This window comes from Catharus ustulatus, chromosome 10 (assembly GCF_009819885.2).
Source record: "Catharus ustulatus isolate bCatUst1 chromosome 10, bCatUst1.pri.v2, whole genome shotgun sequence".
Classification (NCBI taxonomy): domain Eukaryota; kingdom Metazoa; phylum Chordata; class Aves; order Passeriformes; family Turdidae; genus Catharus; species Catharus ustulatus.
In genome coordinates, this window is record NC_046230.1 from 16,946,545 (window position 1) to 16,973,475 (window position 26,931).

The 26,931-nt window shown below is 40.5% G+C and overlaps 1 protein-coding gene across 1 annotated transcript in view; it reads left to right on the forward strand.

Annotated features, from left to right (window-relative positions):
- The window catches only part of PSMD1 (proteasome 26S subunit, non-ATPase 1), a 64,771-nt gene extending 38,082 nt beyond the window's left edge, over nucleotides 1–26,689 (forward strand). The window contains exons 17-25 of the mRNA XM_033068856.2: nucleotides 4,811–4,925; nucleotides 6,783–6,899; nucleotides 14,138–14,240; nucleotides 18,173–18,342; nucleotides 19,459–19,551; nucleotides 20,574–20,666; nucleotides 23,523–23,669; nucleotides 25,506–25,660; nucleotides 26,477–26,689. Of these exons, the coding sequence (XP_032924747.1) occupies nucleotides 4,811–4,925; nucleotides 6,783–6,899; nucleotides 14,138–14,240; nucleotides 18,173–18,342; nucleotides 19,459–19,551; nucleotides 20,574–20,666; nucleotides 23,523–23,669; nucleotides 25,506–25,652 (985 nt within the window). The 3' untranslated portion in view covers nucleotides 25,653–25,660; nucleotides 26,477–26,689. The remainder of the gene's footprint in view (nucleotides 1–4,810; nucleotides 4,926–6,782; nucleotides 6,900–14,137; nucleotides 14,241–18,172; nucleotides 18,343–19,458; nucleotides 19,552–20,573; nucleotides 20,667–23,522; nucleotides 23,670–25,505; nucleotides 25,661–26,476) is intronic.
- Nucleotides 26,690–26,931: the final 242 nt, after the last annotated feature.

A 26,931-nucleotide genomic window follows, 5' to 3' on the forward strand; every position in this document is an offset into this window, starting at 1 on the left:
GTACCTTATTTGGCTAATGGGCATTTGGATTCAGTTTTTCTTAAGCTCCACTATGTCTAATCAACTTCTGGTTTTTATTTTATTTTATAAATCTTGAAGGATATCCTGCCATTAATCTAGCCATACTTGAAGTTTTTACTGCAGAATGTTCTGATGAAAGCTAATGAATACATTTATATCTAATTGAAAAGGAAATTATTTTTCAAATACAGATAAAACCAATTATCATAGGAACTTGCAGAAGATGATACTAGTTTAGTGGTATATTGGCTTGCAGGCATTTTTACATCTTTGGTGCATTGTTTAATTTCAGAGAGATGAAAAACATACCTGCCCTTTGTGATGTTTTCTGTATTTTACCAGGTTTGAATCATTTAAGAAACACATCCTCCTGTATATCTATTACACATCTGCAGCAGGTTCTTCACTGTATCTTCTGGCCAGGCTTTTTGTGTAGGCCACTGTCCAGCTCTTCTCCTGTGTTAATGATGGTGAACCTTAAATCTTGCTAGACTCCACTCCTGATCCACTGTAAATGGAATATTTGAACCACACATAGATATTATTTTTATTTTCCATCCCTTGCTGCTACTTCTATTTTCAAGTTGCCAGTGTTATTTTATAGAGCCATGTCTCCATCAGATATGAGCTGTCTCTGGTGAGTGCTATTCAGTCAGTACATACCCCTCAAGTTCATTTGCTGTGCTGTACATGAAATAGCTGCAGGAAATTCCTGGTTTGGGAATAGCTGGGATCATTTTTGTCCAGAGAGAGATGGGATGTTTGGTCTATACTGAATATATCAGTCTGTTGCATTTGCATTTTTCTCTACAGATTTTCTGTTTTCTATGTGTTTCTCTTTCTGTTGCACATGCCCTCCTTCAGAAATGACCACAAACTGTGCACTTAATATCTACATTTCTTCTTTGTTAACTCATTAGTGGATGAAATTAAACTTCTGTTAAGCTTTTTTTTTCCCCCAACTTGTGGAAATGGTTCTGTAGAAAATTATTAATTCATGACCAATAGTTTTAAAAAGTTATAAATATTTAGAATATTTTGAAATATGACTGGGGACACTTAATAAGGAATTTGGAAGATATATTTGACATTGTTCTTCAATTCTCTGATGTTTCATTTTTCAGTGAGTTGTATAGTCCTTAAATATTTAGACTAAAAAATAAGTATATGTGGGGTTTCATGTTTAAAAATTACTGAAATATAAAGAAAAATGGCAGTAATGCATTAACCTTGAAGATGTGCAGCTTAGAGGATTGGAGATAACTGCTCCAAGGATGTGGTTTTAACTACAGTATCTGCAGATGTTGCAATTGTAAAGACTTTCAGAAAAAAAAACCAGTTTAGGTCAACACCATGGACAGAAAGGGAATCTGCCCACCTTCTGTGTCCAGCTGATCTGGGTGGGGTTTTTTTCATGTTAGTCTGTGTTAACAATCAACATCCCAGTTTTCATTGTGTTAATTTTTGCACTGGAGGCTTAAGAAAAGTTTTCTTTTATCTCTCTTTGGAAGTAATGAATTCAAAATTATCTAGGCTACTTACAAGCTAAGTATCAGCTTTTTATGGAGACGAAATGACATTTATATATATATATATATATATGTATGTATGTATGTAAATCTTTATATAACAACCCCAGAAAGGAGTTCAGAGTTGGGGCTAAAGCAGTTGGGTGGGAGTCAGGCAGCTCCTCTGTGTTTTCACTGGTTCTGGTTTCTGGGAAGATTCAAAATCCATAGTGTAGAGTTTTTGTTTCTTGCAGAGGTTTCACGAGCAACCACTTGGTGAGTAAAACTAATAAAATGCCAGCTGTTATGGTTTACTGAAAATCTCTTATTGCTGTCTTGGTGCATCTTTATTTTTCTTTATGATTTTGTTTGACTTCTGAAACAAACCAAACTGGATCTTGGAGGAAGTCCTTCATCTGCAGCCCATTTATCACAACAGTAAACTCATCCTGATGTAAGAGTGGGAACAAAGCTGACTACACATGGGTTGAAGTCCCATGGAAGAAACTTCTTGAGATTTTTGACTTCTTTATTCATTTAGTTTCCTGGTAACAGAACAAAGTTGAAGCTAGTTATGATGTTGGGTTTTTTTATGTACAGGTCTGGATTCACTGACGTCTGTGGTTTCATGGCTTATGTAGGAGCAGCTGAGCAATTTTCAGATGAAAATGAAGGAAATAATTGGGCAATTTTTTTGTCATCATTTTGCTGTTGTAGTAAAGTGTAATTGCAAAAGCAAACTGCTTGAGTAAAACCAGTGTTAGGAAAAAAGGAAGGAACCAGTGCATTAAAGATAATTTGGTTTTCAAAAATAGGCATTCCCTATCTTTCTAAGATACACAGCCCAGTTTAGAGACATGCCTTGGGCTTTAATGTAGGAATTTTAAGATGAAATTGCTGGACTGTGTTATGGGAAGGTCATGCTAGAGGACTATGATACATTGCTTCTGTCCTCAAAATGTATTAAATCTACTCCAGGCTTAGAATTTTTACTGTGACTTTAAAGAAGGAGGAAAAAAACTGTGTCTGGAGATAAAACTTCTGCCCACTGAATCTTCAGACGTTACTCTGGTATTTATGAGATGTTATTTTCTGTGTTTAGCTTGCAGTAATGACAGGTAGCTGTATTAGGACTGAGTAGGAGTAGCCGGTTGCTGAGTGTGAGTTGTGACAAACTATTTCTCTTTTTTAGTAGTGTTATTAAGATTTCTCACACTCTTCATTATTTCTCTCCATCTCCCACCAGAGGTTTCTAGTCTGTAACCACAGTGATTCAACCATCAGCAGTCAACAGAGTGGTGGAGGTCTCCAGCAGGGAGCCAGAAGGGCGGGCTTGGTTTGGGAGCCTGTGTGGGGCTTGGTACCAGTGAAGCAGAAACTTCCTGCATCAGCAGGAGGACTGTCCCTCTGGATTGTGCTGCATGTCACATCAGCAGCTCCAGGGGCTCACTCTCAGTGAAGGGCCAGGGGAAGGAGAGCATGGTCATGTTTTAAACACAGTGCCCAACTGGATTACCACATGGAAGTGATACCATGGGAGCGCAATTGCAGCCTGTGACTGCTTATGAGGGCTTTTAAACTTTTCTTTTGACCACTTTACAGAAATGTTTTGGGTTTTTTAAATTTTATGAAGTGTGGGTTTGGGTTTATATGGGCTGACCTTTGGCAACACTGTGTAGGACTTTGTAAAACATCTCAGCAATAAAGGAGTAAGCAAATGTTACTGCTTAAGCATTGGTGCCAACAGTGCTCTTTTGCACTGAGGTCCTGTTCCTCTGATACACACTTCTGCAAAGCTCTTTCTCACTTTTTGATCTGCCTTCGAGATCTCCCTTAAATGAGAAGACATTTTTTAAAGATTAAGATTTTGAGAAAACTGAGGAAAGTAGTGGGACCCATTAAGTTGATGCAACTCCCAAAGTGGATTTATGGAAGGCCTCCTATCAAAATGTTTGACCATTTTATGGATAGATTTGAGATAAAAGTATTTCAAATAATGGCCACAAATAATTTAAATCTAGCCAAGAATTCAAAAATCAGTTAGTGTACATTAATCCTGATTTTATAATAAAAACTCTGTTAGAACTTCTGAGCCTGCAGATACAAATATGTGTCCAAGTTAATGATTCTATAAAATCCAGCTTTCTGAACAGGAATTTAATGATTGATGCTTCAGAGTGCATAATCACATCTTTGCCAGAAAGTGTTTTTCTCTTCTTTGGTTCACAATCTGTCTAACATTATCTGAGTAAAGCAAACACAAAGGTGTTAAGGTCTTTGTGCAAGAGCTGAAGTCTTCTGTGCAGCTGAATGCTTGACCTCATTTATTTGTGTCTCCACATCAGCTCATTTTTGAAAAAACATTGTCAGCGTCTAAGCTGTTATTTGAGGAAGAGACTGATAGGTAGTTTTAAGTAAGTCTTTCAGTTTGTTGTCTTGACTCATAGGGCATGACAGAATTGTTCTGTTGCTCAGCTTTTTTCCCTTTCCTAACATTTGTCATCTTGGCTGCATCTTAGAGGCAGCAGTTTCCAGTAACTTTGTGTTTCCTTCTCTATTGTGGGTTGTTTTGTTTTGTTTTTTTGAGTTTTTTGCTGCTGTTGGAGAAGGGGGGGATTGTAAGGTGGTGTTGGTCTTAAAAGGCAGCAACAGTCCCAGCATGACACTGTAAGTAGTAGTAGCAGCAGTAGACATTGCTCATAAACTGGTTGGAAGTATGTGTTGTCTCAGCATTTCCCCCTGTGCTGTGATTTACAGCAGGAGGTGGGGGTGAGGAGGAGTTGGCAGAAGCCATGATTGCAAAAGGGAGTTTAGGACCCATCAGCCTTGAAGGCTGATTGAATACTGGAGGTGAGTTTTGTGTCTACTGATGGGAAATTTAGTACTGTGTGTCTTGTGGAGGGTAAACCTCTGCTAGTGGAAAGCCTGTCAAAAAGGCATGATTTCTGGAGATAAAGACCTCAGCCTCAATGGATACATCATTCTGCTGGGTGATCTTTTAAAGGCAGAAAATAAGCAGTAAAGAAGACATCAGTACTGGGAACTGTGTGTGATTGTCTACAGCATTAGGGAAGTTTATTAATTTGTTTATTAATCTGTTCTCTTAGCCCATTTGTTCCTCCCATCTGGTTAAATTTTGAGAAATGAAAAAACATATAGTGTGGAAGAACAATTTGAAATTTTCATGTATGAACAGAGTGAAGTCACCGTATTTTGAAGCACAATGCCGTATTTTGAAGAATACTACTGGTAAACAATATTCTTTTTTTGCCTTTCTCTAGGACTCCAGAGCAGTGTCCAAGTGTGGTTTCTTTGCTGTCAGAGAGCTACAATCCCCACGTGCGTTATGGGGCTGCCATGGCTCTGGGGATCTGCTGTGCAGGCACTGGAAACAAGGTGAGGGCCGCAAAGAGGCATCTGTGGCCAAGACTTTTCCTGCTCCCTGCTGCCACAGACACATTTGTGTGCAAACATCACACATGCAGATGGATTTCTCACACATGTACACTATCAGCCAGCTGGAGTACAGCACTACTTTAAATCCTTTAACTTTTCTGGGCATAGAGTTTCTTCCCCTGCTTGTACAGAATAGATAAATTAGAATGTTTTTATACATTGCTGCCACATTCTTGGAATTTTGTCTTCAAAACTTTTCTTAGAGTTTTCTTACTGTCAAGTTGCCACTGAACTTTAAATGTATGTTCAGTACTCCAAAATTAGTACTCCTTTGCCCTTGGAGTGCCAGTGACAGGAAAGCAGCAGGTGTTTTGCTTAACTTCTAGCTCTTTTGATCTTTCCTGTGATACACGATTCATGGAAGAGCCATGTAGCAAAGCTGGGTGCAGTGAAATTTAATTAAATTTATTTTAGTTTCTGGAGTGTAATTAACAACCAGTACATTTTATTCTCACTTTCTGTGTATCAGTGAAGGTTAATTCTCATGGATGGTAACAGACCTTTTATAGTAGGATTCCCACTTCTGCTGTGGGAAGTGAGCACTCCCTGGAACAAGCAGCAGGTAAACTTGGGAATAAGTTCCCTCTGCTTCTCCCACATGTGTATAATAATCTTTAGTGGTACAGAATTGCAGTTTCAGAACAGGTGTGCAGAAAAAGGAAAATGTCATGCTTCTGAGTCTTTGATAAATCTCTTGCTTATCTCTCATCTCTTCCTGTATTAAACACTTGGTCTGTGGCTCTTGCGTGAGCGCTCCCAAGTGTCACTTGTGCTGCCAAAAGCACAGAATGCTGACGTGCACTGCCTGCCATCTTTAGTAGCTAAAGCATGCAGATTTGAAAGCAAATCTGAGAGTCCTATTTTTATCCAGGTCGCTTTATTCTCAAGTGGAAGGTGGAATCAAGGAGTTAGTTATTTTTAACCTGCTGCATCTGACAAGTTAATTTAAGTGGAAATGCTTTTAGTTGCAAGAATAGTCTTGTTTTATTTCCAGATACATTGTGTGATGACCTAAACCATCTGATTACACAGAGATATGTCTTCCAGGCTTCTGTTACTAGGTTTTGAAGGCCCAAATAGATTCAATTTTGGAGATCAAAAAGTTCATCTTTTTATCATAGTGGGTGTTTCATCCATGGTACTGAATGCTTGCCAAAGAGTGATGAGTCACCTTCAGGTGAAGAAGCACATCCCCCAGGATAGCTCAGATGGCAAAAGCAGTCTTAGTGAAGGCATGATGTTATTTTAGAAGTAGTTCTTTGAAATAATGTTCTGTATAAAATGAACTTATTTTTAAAAGCCTCCCCCAAATGGAAGTAACACCAAGAGGGATCTGAACTGGCGATCTTTTGCACTCTGCACTTAGCTGCATTTGCTCATGTCCTTTTAAGTATGGACAGAAGGGCACTCTGAACAAGAGATTACTTGAATGATGCTAAATGCTACAGGTTCTAACAGTGAAGTGTAAGGGCAAGAATTTGGAATCTAATGTGATGCATGCATCTGTTGCTTATACCTGTTGTTTAGCTGTTGCCCTATTTCTGCAGGTAGATCTTGTTCCATCCATCCATCAATTGTTTTTAGTGCTTTTTTTTTGTGGGGGGATGTTTTCACAATTTTTAGATTAAAATCTACAGAAATACAGATTTCTGCTTTATTTGCCAAGAACAGGCAAAACATGTTTTAAAGTATATCTGATAGCATCAATCTGATAACCTTTCACTGGAGAATTGAATCCTGGGATACTAAAAATAGTATCATTAACTCTATGACTCTGTATTTCTTCATTCCTTTTAGGAAGCAATCAATTTGCTTGAGCCAATGACAAATGATCCCGTGAACTACGTGCGTCAAGGAGCTCTCATTGCATCTGCCCTTATTATGATCCAGCAGACTGAGATCACCTGCCCAAAGGTACTGTGTCATACCTCACATACCTCACATGCCTCTTAGGTGGGAAGTTGTCTTGGATGCCAAATCTTTAGTGCTTGGCTCTGCATGTAAGCATTGGCAAAAGACATCTTGTAAAGAGCCAAGCTGAATGTGCAGTGGGAAGCTTCTGCTTGGATCAGAGCTCTGAGTGATGGGAACATGCCTGATGGATGGCAGCATTCTAACCCTGGGCACTACAAGAATAAATGCTCTTCCTTAAAAGGTGTGAAAGCATCTTGTAATGATAAGGAAGTAACTGTAAACACATTGGTTTTGATGATAGTAAGCTTAGTTTTGGATGTGGTCACCATGCAGAGAGGTCCTGTTAGAACAATATTTTCTTTGTAGTTACTCTTATATTTTTCAGGTGAAACAACTTCAGAACTGTCAAAACTGGCTTAGTGAGTTTATAACAAATACTCCATATTTTAATGGAGTTTCTGCTCATAAGGCAAAAAGGGTATACCATATGCTGTGTTTAGCTTTTAAAAGTAGGTTCCTTGTAAGTGTGTGACAGATGATGATAATGCAAACATTTGTACAGACTAAAAGTCCACATTAGGAGAAGCTCTGAGGTTCCACATTTCACCTGCTCTGGTGAGTGCTGAGGCAGAGCAGTAGTACTTTACTACTCATCTGCTGCATAATGGTTGCTTTTATTGATGTCATTTTAGAAATTGAAATGGGATAAAAACAGATGCTCTTTTCACTGCATTTGGATGAGAAGAAGGAAAAAAGCCTCTGTCCACTGGAAAATTTTACTTGGGAAAGTCAGAGAAAGAAATCTACAAATGCAGGTGTTTGGGTATTTCTGAGTCAGGGAACATGAAAATTTGCTGGCAGACAGTTTGTTCCTTTGAATTATTTAAAAAAAAGAAAAATGTTAGTTTTCCCTGAGCAGAATCTGGGAATGTTGTTTATATTGTCAGAATTGTAGTTCAAGTGAATAAGCCAAGAATAGTAGTTCACTTGAATAAGCCAAGGAAGAACACTAGACTTCTGTTGGAACCCCTTGTCTTCCAAGATACAAAGTTTCTGTAATGTGAAGTTGAATTATATCTCTGTGGAAAGAAATTAATTGGTTTTATTGTTTGTTCCTTGGTCAGGTGATTGGAATGCTAGGCCTCAATATAGGAGATCAGATTTGATTATTTTGTGTTGCTTTAATACTGCACAAATTGTATAGCTCTCCTGTGCCTCAGTTTCCCACCTGAAAGAATTAAGGATGATACTTTTATATATGAAAGACTGTTACATGATCATCTGCTGAGTCTGCCTGTTGGGGTTTCTGGCTTTTTGAGATGACAGGTGAAAGACTCTGTCCTAAAGAAAAATATGGGTAGGAAAATAGCCAGTGAAAACAAATCACTTGAGGTGTGTAATAAGGGAGGTTTCTTTTCCTAAAGAGGCTGGAAACCTTGACTTCCAAGTCATATGTGATACCTCTGATAAAAGGGTGGTTAAAATAATTGACCAGCAAATACAGGATGAGATGTATAGTTTGGGAGTCAGTGACTTGTTTAAAAATGGGGTCAGAAACTGAAACAACTTGATGCCAAATTGTTACCTGATATAGATACAGAAGGCAATTCATTGTCTAGTCATAGAAGCACTACAGATATTGAAAAACAAGCAGAAACCAAATTGCAGATTGCAAAATAATAAATAATACCTGAAATACCATTATTGTTTCTTGCTCAAAAATAAATGAAGTATTTTGAGGAATATGCTTCCAATTAAGTTATTTATTATCCATGGGAAACTTTTTTTGGAGCTCGCTGCCAGTCTGAAAAAAGTACTTAGCTCTGATGTGAAAGGGTGGAGTTCAGAAAAGGAGCAGTTTTTGGATTGCCAGGACACATTTTGACCTGATTAGATTCCTGAGTGACATGCTGGACACTGTGTGCCAAGGCTCTGACTTGATGGATGTGAATATTTGCATTGCTGAATAAGCACCTAGGAAGAGGAGTACAGTCAAGCTGTACAGTCTTGAAGGGTTACAGAGAAACTCAATTTTATGTATCATCATCTCATTGCTTCTGAATACTTGGTGATGCTTTGCATGTGAGAGATGGTGATTTTAACAGAAACTGTGTCATAGAGCCTGACTAGTTTCCTGTCATTGCTGCTTAGTTTGTCTCTTCTGGGATTTTATGTATTTTTCTGGTTAACTTATTATTAGTCAACTTTGGGTTAGAAATACTTTCAATTCTCTGCTGATCATTTGGGGTGAAGATGGTAGCAATCAATCTTCCTTAAATAGTTCAAGATTTTTTTTGGGAATAAAATGCTGTCAGAGTTTTGAGAGCTGAGTGTTGCAATACTAAAATGCCAGGAATAAACAGATTTAAGAATCAAAGTATTTTGGTTTAAAAAAAGCCATTTTTATTGTGAGAAAAGGGTAGATGTATGCCTTTGAATTACCTTCATTGCAATCTTCCCTTTGTGTTCATCCTCCTCTTTGTTGTGCTCAATCTTTGTTTAAATGAATAATTCAAAGAATTTAAATTTAAATAAAGACTTTAAATAAAGTCTTTAAAGAAGGGATTGTGAAATAAAGAATCCTTGAACTTGAAAGTTGCTTAAGGGTCAAAAAGGGATAGCAGGGTGTTGAATAAAGGTGGTTTGGTCTCTTTGGAGTTGAAAAAATTCCTCCATCTGCAGCCAACATGATTTTTCCTGACCTCTGTTGATAGATTTAAGAATCTTACTGGTGCTGGATATAAAATATTAACAAGTTTATTTTGTGAAATGGAATCCTAAATTACAGATGTGATGAGGTCATCATTACAGAAATCAATGACAACTTCATTATGTGTTTGTGACCTTCAGGGCAATTAAGTCAGCAGTTTTGGAGACAAACTACGTGTTGAACTACTTGAAAAAGTAAATTCAGTTCCTGGTTTTGTGTTAGGATAGTTGGCAAAATGAGAAAATAATAAACAAGGTCAAGCCTTTTCCTCCATCCTCCTTCAGTCAGAATGGCCTTTTTCTCCATCTTCCTTCAACCATATTGGCCTGTTGTCTTTAAGATGCGAAGAAACCCGGACCAGATTGCTGTTGGGATTTTTTCCCTCATTTAGATGAAATGCTGGGTCTTGCTAGAGTACAAGAATGATTTTGCAGTGTTCTGGTAGCACCTTTACTTTATGAAAGCCTGCTACTGCGAGATGTTGCTGCACACTCCTTCAAGAGGGCAAGTGTATGCAGAATAAGTCATCTTTGGAAGAAGACAGATACAAGATGCAAACAGTTTAAAACCTATTCTATTAGATTTTATTAATGCTCTTGTTCTTAAGAGCTTGTGTTTGCCAGAAGCATCACCTGCCAATATTTCCTGTAATTAACTGTTCATAAAATCTTGTTCTTGACTATCTCCTGGGCTTTATGTGCATGAGTATTGACTGGTGGAGGAAGAAGTGGTAAATAGCCTGATAAATGACAACCCTTTGTGGTAGGAAATGGTACTGTATCGTTCTCATATCTCAGAGTCTCTGTTGTTTCCTCAGTGTTTCCAAGGTTCTGTGTTTAGCTTCATTTGAACTCAGTGTCATGTCATTTTGGCCAGCACTAGTTATCAGAATGAGGTGTGTGTTTTGTTAGAAAGATGAAATGAGACATTGTCTATATTTTAGTGTTCCTCCTGAAGCTGCACAAATAAATTTCTTGGTAGCATTTCCAAATTCTGTAGATTTTTTTGAAGTGGTTGAAGATTTCAAGGGAGAAACAAAGCTTGTGGGTTTCATAGCATATTAAATAAACTTACACAGTAGTTTGGGTTGTGCTTGTTGCTGTGGTTTGAAGGAAAAATAATAGCAGATAAAAGGGCTTTACTAGACAAACTCTGTCAGGTTTTGCTTCCACAGCTTAAGAAATGGCTGGCTGTTTACATCTTGCTCCATTTTGTAGGAGGTGAGTGCCCCAGCACCTTCTCCCAAGAGATGGAGCATTGGCTCCATGTGAAGTTAATACCTTCCTAACTGCTGCAGCCAGAGCTGCCAAAGCAGGCTTTCCCTTGCAGCAAGGAATGTTTTCATCTGGGACCTGATCCAGTCAAAATTGCTATTCCTGTGAAGCATTTGCTTTGTAGGAACAGCCTGAACAAGCATGTGGGCCTATTATGCATTTGAGTGTTGAGACCTTTGGTCTCAGTCTTTTGGTCTGAATTTGCCTGGTCTCTTAGTCTGAGCAGGAGAGTCTCTCACCCTTTCATAGAACAATTTTGCTTCCATTAACTTTAAACTCTGGAAAGGGCACACTTACTTAGTGCATTTTCCAGGCCTGGCAGTGATCCATGGCTCGCAGTGCACAGGTATGCAGAATTTATATGAACAAAGAATGCTCTTGAGATGGAATTACGTATTTTATATTTTTATAATAGGTGGTATAAGGACTGTTTCTTAGTGCAGCTGCTCGGTGCTTGTTCATTAAATGCCTGCTCTCAGCTGATCTGCTGTAACCTGTCCCTGTCACCTGGAGAGGTGATTTGCTCAGGTTGAGCAGCCAGGTTTCTGTCCTTGGTCCCTGGCAGTTGTCAGCGTCTCAGAGCCCTCACTGCCCTGCACAGGGTCCTGGTGCCAAAGCTGGCAGGTTCCTGCTGGGCTTGTTGCCTGGGTGTTCTGTTCATGTGCTCTGGACACAAGCAGAACAATGTGCATGTAAGTAGGAGCTGAGGAAGGTTTATTAGAGAAAGGGCAGTGCACCATGACCAGGGAGGCAGATAGTTTCCCTTTCTAGCCCTGTCTCATCTTCCCAAGTGAAGTGTTCCTGCCCTCTGCTTCATCAGACTTCAGATGGCAGTGTGAGCATCAGCAGTTCTGCTGAATGTCTTCTCACTCCAACCAGGCTTTAGTTCTTTGAAGATTTGTGTAAATTCTGGGTTATAGTCCACCAAATGAGCTTTGTAGCATCTATCTTTTTCGTAAATATTCCAAACCCAGAAACTGAGGCCAGAGTGAAGGGAATGATATGATCTAATCAGAGACATGGAATTCTGCTGCTCAGCTCAACAGACAAATAGTTTCACACATTGCTTCTATTTCCCAGTGTGTCTGTTCCAAATAATACCTGAAGGCTTTAGTTCACCTGGTCTGCATGTGGCTGCCTTTGAGGTCTCATTCCAGGCTGCAAATTCAAACTAAGGTGTTTTTCCAGTGTACAGAGAGCTCAGATGTAAGAAGCAAACCATTTATTTTGAACACGTAAACCTCAGTGTAAGCTTTTATAAATAAAAACCATGAGAGCTTGAAAAAGCATAAATGGAGCGAAGGAAGAGCAGAGTTAGGTCTGTATACCCAGAATAAACCCTGCATTGTGTGTGCAGTACCTCCCTGCCACATATCTGTCTGTGTGGCCGCCTTGATAATTTATGTTGCTCCTTTTTCTTAGTTTTAATAATTGCAAAGTTGCCTTCTTTGGGGGACTGATACCTAAAAACATTTTAATGCAAAAAGGAATTTTTGTGAGTAGAGAACTAATATTAGCACACAAATTGTTGGACTTAAGCAGAAAAATGGAAATAGCTGCTGTTTTCCCCTGACAGTTCTAATAAATGCATCATGCTCTACCAGAGAATTGTCCTTTGTTGCTCTGGGGCTTCATGGTAGTGAGACTGTCCATTGGTGTGAAACAGAGTCATTTTAATGAATCCCAGTTTAACAAAATGTTCTCAGCACAATTCTCACGTCTCTGACTCGGTTGTATGAATGGATGTTTTTTCACAGGTTTGAAAGCTTTCTGCAAAGCTCTGAGATTCCCCAAGCAGACCACATGTGGTAGGAGTGATGCCTGAAGGCACCTCCTGGTGCTCTGTGCTGGCCACCCTTGGCACAGCTCTGGAGCTCAGCGTGTCCTGCATGGATGGGGACCAGCAGTTTGCTGGGTGCTGTCCTGAGTGTCTTAGTGTTTAAGTCTCCTTTCCACGTACATTTAGGCTCTGGGAACATCAGAGGCTGTGCCAAAGCCCCTTCCTAGTGGCAGTGTTGAATCTTGGCCTCACAGGACACTTGACACCAAGCAAAGGTCACTGGTGTCCCCTGGAGAGCACAAGCTCTTTGGATATGAGAAGTGTCTGGGGATTGTCTGGCATTAAGGTTTTATGCTTGGAAACTTCAGCTGTGTTTGCAGTTCTAGGTGGCTGTGTCTGGCCCTACTGCTTTGAGCTAGAGGTTTGCCCTTTCCTTTGTGGCTGCAGATGTAAAAAGAGAATTTGGAAGACCAGGAACAAGTGGATCAGTAGTGGGGAGAATCTTGTTAAAGACATCTTAGAAGAATTCTATTTAAAAATACCACCTTCACTTTTGAGAACGTCAAATGAAGGCTTAGTATGTAAAGAGAAAAAAAAAAAAAAAAGACAAAAATGTCACATGAGTATCTGGATTAAAAATTAATTTTAAAAAGAGGTAAGAAATACTCTTCCAGGCATGCTATGGGTGTGATGTGGCTTCCTAGGTTTTGACTGGATTGCAGACCAGGATTTTCTGGTCTGCTTTTTCAGCTACAAAAATTATACTTGAGCTATATTGTTGCTCCATTGCATATATTAAAAGACCTAAATTATTAATTTCTGGTAAAGCCCTAGATATTGCTGGATGTAGTACTGTTCTGTCTCTTCAATACCAGTGAAAGATGAAACCATTCAAGGGAATGATGATAACATAAGCAAAGATATAGCAGTTTCCTTTACTGTGTACTTAAGATATTGTGGTGGACATACCATGGTGTAAACTATTACTTTATTAAATATTTTCTTTAATGATTCTCCCTTAAAAGGCAGGAGTGCAGTAGCAAAGTTTGCTGATGATGATCATAGGGGCATTATCGATACAGCAGAAATATTGTGCAGTAATAACGGAATAAGTTGGAGGTTTTCATCAATAGAAAATGGAGGAAATTTATAAAAGTGCAGTGTCAGTCACCTAAGAACATAGAATTGTTCTTGCTACAAACTCATCAATTGGTCTTTTTTTCCAGGGACAGTCTAGAGAGTCTCAGGGTATTCCTGTAAAGTTTGCAAATGTGGTTTTGAAATGCATGTCCATCCTGAATACTTTAAAATCAGTATATGGATACCTTCAAGTGGGGAAAATCTCTGTAATTAATTATTTATGGAGTGAGTTGTAACACCAGTGACTAAAGCTGTTGAAAATGCAAATGTCATTATAGGGTGCAGTTGGTTTTATAATCTCTCTTTCTTTTTCCTTTTTATTATTTTTAAACAGGTCAGCCAGTTCAGGCAGCTCTATTCCAAAGTGATCAATGATAAGCATGATGATGTTATGGCAAAGTTTGGAGCAATCCTGGCACAAGGCATTTTGGATGCAGGTAATTCCCCAAACATTTAAATCTGCCACAATTTCTTAAACTTATTTGGTTGCAATCACTGTAACAGCAAATTTAATTTGGGAGATGAGGTGCTGGTTTTATGCTTGTCATGTCATAGTGGCAAGAAATCTCAGTTTTCAAGGAATTTTAGCTAATTAAATAAATAAACCCTGTTTTGTAGTTTTTGTATCAACATGTTTCTGTTAGGAGAGACTCAGCCCAGTTGTTGGGGCAGAATTCATGTCCAGAAGTCTGGACAAATACAATATTTTTTCTTTAAAGTCTTTTTTGTCACCCTGAATGAATGTTGATTTATTATAGCATGATAGGTTGCTTCTTTATTTTTCTAAATCATCACCTGCTCCAGAAATTCGAAAATCATGTGATATCCAGTCCTCATATTTTTCTTTTTCTGTTAAAACTTTACATAACCATTTTTTTTTAATCATATAAAAGTTTATATATATGTCTTTAATAACTAGTTTTTGCTACTTGTGTGGTTATTATGGTTGGCACAAAGGTGGAAGCACAGTTACCTGCATCAGTGTTTTTTCAGATGACCCAGTTAGTTTCACAGAATACTGCTACCTTTTTCTAGCAAAGAAAACATCATTTCATGAATGTTAATGACTAAATGTTGAGTCAGGAATAGGATTCTCTAAAGCCATCAGCATTTCTCAAGGGCTGAGTTGCAGGGCCTATTAGGGAAGGTTTCTGTAAGCAAAGAGGTCAGACAATGTTTTGAATTTTTCCTTCTGCTGAGGCAACACTTGTACAGTGCTGTGTCTGTCAGTGGGACCTCTTTTACAAGTTTCCAAACATAATTTCTCCCATCTGGTCTTGTGCTGAGGTCTTCTCTTGCCTTCTCTTACCTTCTTAGCCCCTGTAATAGGCAGAAACAAGCTGGTTTTTCCTGTACTCTTGAGATCAAGATTAGTCCTGAAGTCCATAAGCAAAGGAGGCTCAGAATTTTTCTCAGTGCTGTGGCTCAGCACAGCACCCTGCAGTGTGGGTTCAGTGTCTGTATGAAATCTCTGCATCTCCAGGCTGTGTGCTGGGGGAGAGGAACGTGATGCTACCTGCACCTATCTGCATGGAAGCAGAATTAAAAAGCTTTCCTGTGGCCGTGTGACTGTCAGGCTGCTCTGTCACAGATGACCAGGCCTGCCCAGAAACAGAAACCTTCGTGCCTCCTGCAGCTCAGACTGAACAATGTTCTTGGCACGAGACTCTCAGAATATTGTCATTCCCATACTCATACTTGGTTGCTGGGAAGACAGAGACTAACTAGCTCTGGGATTTTTCTCTCAGCAGTACAGACCTGTTTTGAATTCTGACCCTTAAGATTAAATCATAAAAATACAACTAAAACCTTATTTGCTTCCTGTGTCACCCATGTATTGCATAATGATTTGGAAACCAGAAATGTCCTGTATTAATAAATTTTATGGGAATTTGTGCCAATTTTAACCTCTTTTTCTCTTGCTTAGAGACTCGGGGAAGGCTGTGAAATCCTTTTCTTGACCTATTGCCACTTTCATTAGAGCCTCCTAAAAGAACAAATGCTTTTTATCCTTCCTATATAACTGGAAGTGCTTATATGAAACAATGAGTTATAGAATTTAATTATTACTACCAGGAAGAAAATGTTCTTTGTGTTATTTGCCACAGTTGGGGCAATTGAATTTAGGTTTTTTTTGTTGACTTTTTTATGGGGCAAAGAGTCCAGTTCTCTTCCAATGACAGGGTTTGATTAGAAGTGCAAGATTTCCAGTGTGTAACTGGGAAATGATGTGCTGGAGGTGGGATTTTTGCTCTGACAATGAGGCAGCCATTTAGAATGGTAGTTTAATGGAAGTAGTGGGGTACCTTAGGAGCACTGAAGTGGAAATGAAGAATTTTGTCATTGCCTAATTGATAAGCCCCAAAAGAAACATTTTTCTTTGCAAAAAGAAGAGAGTAGACACTACATTTAATTTAATGCTTGGGGTTTTTTGCCAGACCTCCCTTGCCCCAGTGGCAGTGTGAATTTTGGGAGATGGACCTTATAGTACTACCCAAAGATCCCTAAAATTTTTCTTTAGTGTTTCTTGAAAATTTTTTTCCAGGCATCATGTCACAGCTTTTATTCATCCAGCCAAAGATCTGGAATATGTTCCCTTCCAAGCAGTCCGGGCTGCTATTTCATCATGAAGATAAATCACAATTGTGCAGTATTATGTCTCCTCACCTTTCCTGCTCCCTGCAAAATCCTGGGAGTGAGGGTGGACTGTTTGTGGGTATAAAACAGCAGAAAGAAGTAGCATGACAGCATCTTTTGAGCATTAAATCTGTTTCTCATTCAGGAAATTCCAGAGCTTGGATAATTACAGTTTTTTTCCTGAATTATAGGTTAAAATTCTGAAAATTAAAGTGCAAAAGTTTGATAAAGTCTAATTAAGCTGCCTGTGCAACATTCACTGGGCTGTTTGATTCAGAATGTCTGCTGATAATAACCAGGGCCTGGTCCTTACACAGTGATGCAGTAAAATAAAGTTCACAATGAAGATGGGGGAGAAGACCAGAAATTTGAGTGTGCAGAGCTTGACATGTTTAACAATAGCACAAGACCTCAGGCAGTCCCTCCACAGTGCTGTGGCAAATTCAGGTGAAAGAGCAAGAGATTGCTATCAGAGAAAATATTAAGCAGTGGAGCAGACCTAGCAGTAGAAAAAGATAAGACCATATCTTCAAATACATAGCAGGAAGAGTTTTCCTGTCAAACAGCAGAAGATCTATTGCCACCACGAAAGGAAGAGGAAGGAGATACAATGTAGGCAGAGCATCCTACAGGAGGGCATCAAAATGTCCCACCTCTCACTGCCTCTCCTGAGACTAACCCTGACAGATATCCAAGATGACAACACTGCTTCAGTCAGGGCTTTCATTAGTTTTGGCAGCAAAAGAGAATTCTGTTTGTCTTTAAAACTCAGACAGCTCCATTGCTGTCTGGCCCTGCTGAGGTGGCTGCTTGTGTGAGGCTGGGAAAAGATACTCCAGTTTGGGATTTTCAGCTACAAAGTGGCCTGACTTTGCAAAGAGGGGTGTTTGTATTTTAACAAAATTAACTTCCCTGCACTGGGTCTTGTCAGCAGTAATGGACTCGCCTGGTGCCCTCTTCAACTCAATGCACTGTGTTCATCAGTAGCCAGAAGATCAGATTAACGTTTTCTCACTGTCTGCAAGTCCAGTCTTTCAGTTTTGTTTCTAGCTGGATGTTTCTGCACTACATCAGCATGTGGAGTTGTTTGGGTCTCTGCTTTGCAAGTACAAATCTAAGACTTGGTTGTCTGGCAGAGATGTAATTTTGCTGCAAAGGCTGCAGGAGCTTGTCTCTGTGCAGCTTAGATTGATAACGTCTAGAAACAACTTCTGGAGTTGCTGCTGTTTACATTTTTTTTCTCCTGAGATGGTGTAGGATAGGCATATTTCTTCTGAATAACTGATAGTTCAAGGAAGCAGTCACAGAAAGAAAAGTTTCTATATGCTTGGCTCTATATGTACTGTGTTCCTTCTGAACCTTGTCTTGGGGATCATTTATATGCCTGTTTTAAAACTGTTTGTAGCAAAAGTTTGCCTTTTTCTCCCCCTCTCACTGCCTGTACTTTTGTCCAACCTGTAACCTGGCAAAATGAGCATGGAAGAAGGGCTGTATTCCCTGATTGTGTTTGGGTACTGTAGAAAAGTGTGGTCCCTGTGTTGTACATCTGTTTTACTGAGTAAGCTGAGCTCACAGTAAAGGAGAGAGGTGTGTTCCAGAGGAGGAAACTGGCAGCATTGTGACCTGGCTTGTCCTGTGCAGCCCTTTGAAAGCAACTGTTCAAGATTCATTGCTCAGGTACCCTGGAGTAGCCAGGAATGAATAATTCACAGACTTTTATGATTCCTTACAGGGGGCCATAACGTAACCATTTCACTGCAGTCGAGGACAGGACATACTCACATGCCTTCTGTGGTGGGGGTTTTGGTCTTCACCCAGTTTTGGTTCTGGTTCCCTCTGTCACACTTTTTGTCGCTGGCGTTCACCCCAACTTGTGTCATTGGCCTTAACAAGGATCTTAAGGTACGTAACAAGAAGAGAGTGAAAACTTGGAATATTTGAGTGGTCTGCAAGGCATGTTCATGGACTTGTTGATTTTCTTTGCATGTTTCCAGCTTGTTTGTGCCAGAAAAGGTACTAACTGGAAGAAATCTGCAAAACAGGCTGAAATTGCAGAGCTGTGGTGGGAATGGGAACAAGAAAAATGTAGAGAGCAGACACTGACCTCTTTACTTCAAAGTAACTTAAAAAGATAGAAACTCTATTTAGAGTATTTGGGCAGAGGCCACCCCATTATCACTCTTGGAGGTCAGGGTTATTTTTTTAAAAAGTGTGTTGCCCCCCCCCACCCCCGGCCTCCAGATAAATTACGTGATATTCTCCCCTAGGAAAGCTAGCAGTGGGAAAAGAGGATTTGTTTGGATTCCTTGGAGAGTAAACATTAAACTGAGCAGCTGTGGGCACTGCACTTTCCTTGTGCATCTGTTCTTCCAGCTATCAGCTGTGGTACAGCCCCGGTAAGCTGTGTACCATGCTGGGACTCCTGTGCTGAAGAGCTAATCTAGGAAGTTCCACAAAAAAACCTTCTGGATGTGGCAGCATGGGGGCGTTTTAAGAAATCAGATTGGCTACCGAAAGATGCTTTCTACCTTTGCTTAAGTAGCCAAGAGTAAGAGAATGTGTGACACTGGTAACTCACCCCCAAATGTCCAGTCCTTTGGCAGGAAGGGAATGTCAATGTTTGGTTTGCCCTCGCGTGCATTGACAGATCAGATCTTCACTTAGATCATAAACCAATTTTGTGTTAATACACACAAACACAGCAACAACATCCAAACCACAAAAGCTTTGCAGCAATGAAAACAAAGCATGGTGTGAATAGGATAGAGTGGATGGAGATGGCTAGGAGAGCTTGCCAGAGTCAAATTACAGAATAATTAAATAACATTGTTCTAGTTGAACCACTGCCACTGATAACAGTTTCTCAGCTTCCGGAGAGGGAGAAGGGGAAGCTTGTATTCTTTAGAGGATCTGTGTTTGTCTCTGCTGGAAGGAAAATGAAGCTAAAATAATTATTCTGCTGTGGATTTTTCCCCTGCTTTTCTAGTTTCTAACATTGTTTTAAATTTTTTGTCTTAGATGCCAAAAGTCCAGTACAAGTCCAACTGTAAGCCGTCCACATTTGCCTACCCCCCACCTCTTGAGGTACCGAAGGAAAAGGAGAAAGAAAAGGTATTTGAGCTGGCTTTCTCTGTGTAGACTAACCCCTTCTCCCTCCTAACACAAACATTGATTTTGGTGGTACTAGTGCGGAATCTAAAGAGCAAAGGAAAAATTGGCAGGGGCTGCAGTCTCTAAAAGAGAATTCTAGGTAAATTTTCCTGCTGTGCTTGGGACTGTTGCTGATTGTGGCATACAAGTGCTTTGCTACTGAATTGCTGCAACCTCTCTTGTCTGGAGTGGTCAAGCAGAAGTATTGAATAAAAAACTGGCTTTCCATGCCCTACTGACTTGTATGTGCATCACCCAGCACAACAGAGTCCTTTTCTGTGACTTGAGCTCCAAAATGCTGCTCCAGTGCAACCATTGAGCATATTAGATAGGACACTTCTCAAATACTCCCATATGGGAGGAGCAGTGGGCCCATGTACTAGAATAGTAGCTGTCAGCTCCATGGATTGCAAAAATGTAAGTGTGGCACTGAGAATATCTCGGTAATGAGAAGGAGAAGATGAGACCTATGGGGTCACAAGTGGGACAATAGTGGAAACAATTTGTCTCCTGGCACAGGATGGTAAAAGCTGTTGAGCAGAGCACAGCAGCAGGCAGAGCAGCCCTTAAGGAGCAATTGCAGCAGTAGAGACCTCAGACATGTCATGCTGATGAATGACACGGTGTGAAAACTGTAAAACATTTTACCAGAATTGACTGCTGGACAGGACAGATTTCCAAGCCACCAAGGTATCCAGAAATTAACTCTGATGAAAGGCAAAGCTTACTGCTTATAGCTGTTTTCTTGCCTTTGAATAGGATGTGACTTGGACAAATCTTTTCTCTTTAAACTTCCCTGGCCAAAAATTAAAATGTGCCAAGAGCCCAGGTTTATTCTCACCAGCAATGTGACAAATGCTGTTGCTCCCTGACCCTCTCAGAAAGTTGCTGCCATTTGTTCCCAAAAGACTCCAGCCTTGGGGGCTGAAGCTCAGTATACAGTGTTGGGTCACACTGAATGCCTCATCTGTTGCCATATCCAGGTTTCCACTGCTGTGCTGTCCATCACTGCAAAAGCCAAGAAGAAGGAAAAGGAAAAGGAGAAAGAGAAGAAGGAGGAGGAAAAGATGGAAGTGGTGGGTGAACACATTGAAACTTAAATAACTTAAATGTCTTCTTTCTTCTTCCCCCACCCCTTATAAATGTGGAAGGTGTATCATGAAAGTTGGCACTCACTTTTCTCTGTCCTCTTGCCACCTGTGTTATGAGCAAAGCACTGACACACATTGCTGCAGGCACTGGTCAGTACCTTTAATTTGTGTGTGCACTGTTAAAAGCAAGAGGTGCTATTAATTGTGAGTCTGTTATTTCTGAGAAATAATCTTCCTCAGTGTTGTGTAAGTAACTGGCTTCCTTAAAGGCAAAAGCTTGTTTTAATAGGTTTATGTGCCTTTAACTGCATGAACCTTTTGAGTATTATTTCGTTGCCTGCTGGTTTTAGACTCAGAGGAATTTTATAGCTTATCATGTAATTTTCTTACTAATGCAGAAAAAGTCTAAGTAATTTCAAGTCCTTGGGACCTCTGACCTTTTAAAAAGAAATGTTGTAGCAGTTGCTTGATGGTGTCTAATTGAGAGCACTGAAGAGTTTAAACTTCCTGGTTTTGCACATGTTTCATCTCCTATTCTGAAAGGTTCACCTTTTTGGCAGCAGACTGTTATGTGGTTTGCCCATCTATCAAACATGTATCCACACCCAGCTCAGAACCAGCTGAGATTTGAGCACAGGTTCCATGTGCTGCTCAGTAGTTACGGTGATTGCTTTGGTCCTCTGATGATTTCTTTCAGCTCATAGACCTCACACTGGAAGTTGTCATCCTTACATGTGAATAACATGTTATCCTGGAGCAAGCTGAGTAATGGAGAAATGAATTTTTGGTGGTGGCTGTAACTTGGAAAACATATGGCAACTCAAATTCTTGCAGTACTGACAAAAGACCCTTTCTTTTGTGCCCTGCTTATAAATGCAAATATTCCAAGAACAACTTTAAGCTGAAAGTGCATTGTGGACCCATAGAATTCTTTAGGTTTGAAAGATCTCTAAGTCAAACTTAACCCTAGCAATGCCAAGGTCACCACCAAACCATGTCCCCTAGTGCCACACATCTTTTAAATACCACCTGAGATGGTGATTCCACCACTCTCCTGGGCAACCACTTCATGTGCTTGACAACCTTTTTGAAGAAGGAATTTTTTCTAATATCCAGCCTAAATCTCCCCTGGCACAACCTGAGATAATTTCCTCTTGTCCTGTGTCTTGTTACCAGGGAGAATGACCTCCACTTATCTCCACCCCACTGTTGAGGAGTTGTAGACAGTGATAAGGTCCCCACTGAGGTTTCTTTTCTCCAGTCTGAGCCACTCCAGCTCCTTCAGCTGCTCCTCACAAGTCTCATGCTCCAGCTCTTTTGCCCTTTTCTGGACATGCTCCAGCACCTCAATGTCTGTCTTGTCGGGAGGGGCCCAAAACTGAGCACAGGGTTCAAGGTGTGACCTCACCAGTCCCAAGTACAGGGACAGTCACTGCCCTGGTCCTGCTGTCCACACTACTGCTGACACAACCCACAATGCCATTGACTTTCTTGGCCACCTGAGCACAGGCTGCCTCATGTTCAGCCACTATCAACCAGCATCCCCAGGTGCTTTCCCTTTTGGCCTCATAATTTTAATTTTAGTCTAACAAACCCCACACGTGGCATAAGATCAAAAGTCTATGTGTAAAATAACCTTCCCTACACAGGTATGGCCATATTGTAGGCACTGAATGTCATGCAGCTGGCCCAGAAAATTAATCATCTCATACATGCATGGTATAATTTCTGGCTTTTGGGTTTTTTCTGCTTTGTGAAGTTTCCTTGTCACCAAACATTGACTTTTCTTTAAATTATTCTTACAGTCCTGTGTAGTAAGCAAAATGTGCTGAACAGATGCATATTTCTTCTAAAATTGCTACAACCTACATTTAAGTGCAGGTGTTGAGAGGAAGCAGTATATTAGAAGGGTCTCACATGTTGTGTCCATGTGTGTGTCCATACTTTTGAAAAGTTTCCTTGGCCGAATCAAGCAGAAAAACAAGGATAGTAAACAGGGAGCTTGCTGCCACCTGCTGTGTTTGAGTGTTTTACCATTGTCCTAATGTTTTAGAGGTATCATTGCTTTCCTGTTTTCCTCTTATGCCTGTTATATGACGAGTAATCCATAGCTTCCAAGAGATCTGCTCAGCAATGAGCAGCTGCTGTGCCACAGCAAGTCCTGTCTGCTGTTACAGGATGTGCCATGCACTCAGTGCTGTTCCTGATAGTTTCCTATTGGTTGTTCCCATCTTCTCTGCATTTGTTTTTGTTTTCTACTCAAATATTTCTGAGCAAGAGAGAAAAAATGCCCCACCTTTTAAGTATGTAAAGGATACTGGGTTTTTTCTTCTGCTTTTCGCCTTTAGCTGCTTAGTCATTGGTAAGGGAGGGATTTACTCTAATTCCCTAGTGAGTTGGTGAGGTCAAGTAATTTTGGGTGACTGCCAGTAGTGTAAAATGTCAGTGACAGCTTTATAGCTGCAAAATACAAGAGGAGCTTTTGGCAATTTTCATATGCTTGGTAATGATATTAAAGAATCTTTAGTTGTGACAAAAAGTGCTGAGTGAATTTACAGAAAAGGTAGGAGAAAGGGAAAGCAGAGGTTAAACTGTTCCACCCCCACCTCTCTCTGAATTTGCTTTCATCTGCAGCTGAGAGTGAGGCATTGCCTTTTCAAGAGCACTTAGATCCATGCTGGCATTTTCTGTGCCAGCTGACAGATAAATATTAGCATGTTCCTCAGCAAAAGAATGATTTCTCACCACACTTTGGAACTGCTGCCTGACTGTACCTTACCCTCTGAACTGTGAAAGGTTAGAGGTTACTGCTAAAATCATGTTGATCTTCTCCTTCCACAGGATGAGAATGAAAAGAAGGATGAAAAAGAAAAGAAAAAAGAACCTGAGCCCAACTTCCAGCTTTTGGACAACCCAGCCAGAGTCATGCCTGCTCAGCTCAAAGTTCTCACTATGACAGAGAGCTGCCGGTACCAGCCTTTCAAACCAGTAAGTGTCACCTTCCCAGTCCATGTGCTTGGCAGAATGTTCCCAGTGCTGGGCTTGTGTGTAAGGGCCCAGAAGTTCTGTGTGTACTTGAGAACTCACAGCTGGTGCAGCACTGGAATGTGTTATAGAGATTTGCAGCTTTCCTGTTGTCATATTTCCTTTTTTAATGTCCCTCTCTCCAAATGACCACATGCAGTTCTAGCTGAGCAAAAGTCAGAGCTGCTGCAAACCTTTTCAACATGCTAATGCTGCTTTATTTTTCTTTCTTCTTGAACATATGTCAAATGTGCAGCATGAAAACCAATCAGACATACTCTGTGTATTAATGACATTGCTGGGAACATAAAGACTGAGCTATGATCTTTAAAAAAGGCTGAGAAGTTGTACAGGTTCATTGTCAAAGCAGTGAAACACATTAGGACTTGTGCTGGAGCTTTATTATCCTGCAGTGGGATCTATACCTAAATGGAGGGGTTTTTTCACTGAATATATTTCTTATTGAGTTACATCCTCAAAAAAGTGTCTTCAACTCCTGTAAACATAAAGAAGAGAGCATGTGATTGTCAGAGAATTGTTAGAGATTGTCAGAGCATGGAGAATGAAGAAGGTCTTTTAGCACTCAGGGGTAATTAACTCCTCTGTGAGATGCTCAGATACATTGCAAATCTGATAAGCTGGCTCCTGAATTGTAAATCTCCTGAGTCAAAGTCTTCTGCCCTTTATTTTTGTTCAAGAATAACACACTTGACTTAACCCCATGTCCAGGATCACGCAGGGGAAAATGGTGTTCAGTACTTTTTCCAGGGAAATAGTAATGTTTTTAATAAATGGATTTCCTGGAATTCCATCAGCACATTGGAATTCTCTGTGCACTGCTCCCTTTTGAAACACCTCCTTTAGCAAAGCAGTGGAAAGCTTTTTTAGTTACTACCCTTAAAATGAGGTGACCCAACTGCTGTTTGGATTGGGAAGATCTGCTGTGTGTTCCAGTAATTGTCCACTCACTGAAATGTGGACGTGCACAACTGTTTGTTTCAGTTTCAAAAGAAGCAGAGTCCTTGGTGGGGGAGTTCAGAGTCCCGCCTTAAAGCCCCATAAATAGGTTTTAAAGAGAACCAAACAGTGCAGTTTTTGCTGGGATTAGGGTGTGTAACCAGGGAACCTCTTGGAATGGAGCCGTTCTGGACCTTTGCTCTGCTTTGGGGAATGCCAGAGTAAAAGATCTCTTTGAAATGCAGTTTATAGCCTGAAATCCTGCTGTGGCCAAAGCCCTGATCCCAGCCAGGCGTGACACAGCACTGCCTCTTTGTGCCTTGTGTTTCACTCCCAGAGGTGCTTCAGCCTGCCAAGATGTTTGGTTGTGATCTTTGTAATTAATTCCCCTTTGTTTTTGTGAGGTTCTACTAATAGGATTCTTCACTCTGTGGAAGCTGGTGATCAGATTAGTCTCTGTTTCAGAGAATCTCCTGGGAGGCAGCTACACAGAGCGGCTTCACTAAGCATTGTAAACCTGAAAAGATGAGCCTTATAAAGCAATTACAGTTTAATTAGTTTTCATGTGGAGAGCCCCAGACTGGGAATGGGGTAAAGCTGTGTATCCAGATATCACTTTCTATTGAACTGAGAACTAGATAGAAGAAATCTAAAAAGCAGCCTGGATAGACTCTGCCTGTTCTTATTAGGCAGAGATCCAGGTGAGTGTCAGATGCTTTGCTCTCTGAAACTCATTCCTGCTGAGGAGTCTCATATGGCCTAGGATAGACTGTGGCCACAAACACTCCACCATGAAGCAGAAGCAGCAAGCAGCTCTAAATGCTCATGGCACTTGTCTTTCAGCTTTCCATCGGAGGCATCATCATCCTGAAGGACACCAGTGAGGATATGGAGGAGCTGGTTGAACCTGTGGCAGCTCATGGTCCGAAGATTGAGGAAGAGGAGCAGGAACCTGAACCACCAGAGCCCTTTGAGTACATTGATGATTAAGACCTGAGGTACAGTGTAGAGTGCAGAGTGGCCTTTTTTTAATCCCAATGAAAGAAAAGCCTCTTTTTACCAACTGAAGCAGTTTCAGCATCCAGCACTCTTGGTTTAGCTCTTTGACAGCTTCTGTGTCAGATTTAGAAACTGCTCTGTCCTAATTTTAAGAGTTTGGCAGCTTAGACGTCCACAAGTTCACTCTTTTGGGTCGGGCCTGACCCAATTGTACTGGATCTGCTCTCTAATCTGGCAGGCTTAACTGCTCCTCGGTAGAGGCTGGCTGGGCAGAGAGCAGTGCAAGGGTCACAGGGACTAGTCAGCTCCTGAAAGATAGTCCCAGAGGGGCAAATAGTTTACATAACAAAGCTGTCATCTACTTGACCTCAAGGTGCCAGGATTTGTCAAAACAGAATTACTGTTCTGCTTCCTGGAGTTACCCTGTCTTCCCAAGAGTTCTTAGCAGAATTTAAAGACACTTCAGTCATGGGCTCTGTGATGCTCTCTGAGCTCAACATAATGACACTAGCAGATCTGTTTCAGGAAATAAATGGTGCAGTTCTCAGGTTCCTTGGTTAAAGTACCTGAATGGATGTGCAAGTTTCTCACTGAGAGCCAGAAATCCAGTTGCTCTATTTCCAAATATGGGCTGGCATGTCTCAGGGCTCCTAGGAGCAGATTATGCACTTGAATGGGTGGATGGGCAGGAAAGCAAACTCCTTGCTAAAAACTTAAATGTTGCGTCAGTGATATGGTCGGGTGAGTGGGGCCAACCACAAGAAGCCTGAGTGAAATACATTTGATTTTCTGGTTTCTTTCTCTCCCTCCTCCAGGGTCATGTCATCTAAAGAAGATACTATGCTTGATATCAGAAAGACAGGCATGAAGACCTTCCTATTGAGATCTGATGTTCAGTGCATGCAACCCCAATCTGTGCTGAGCTAAAGCTGATAGTCTGTGTTTTATGGCTGAAGAACAGATATATGCTATTTAGTGTACTCTTTCACAAAACTTTGTTTTCAAATAAATATATTAAAAACTCTTGACAGGAAACTTGCTGCTTAAAACAAACAAATGAACAAAAAACAGAAACCTAACAACTTTTGTTCTCCCCAGATGTTAAAAATGAGGCTCAAGTTGTGCATCCTGTCCAGCAGAGCTTGACTGACTGCTCCTCTGCACAATCACTGGGACCTGTGCACACCTCTGCACTTGTTGAGGCTGAGCAAGGCCACAGCTGCAGCCTGGCCCAGCCATAGCACTGATGCCACAGACCTCATCTGCTTGC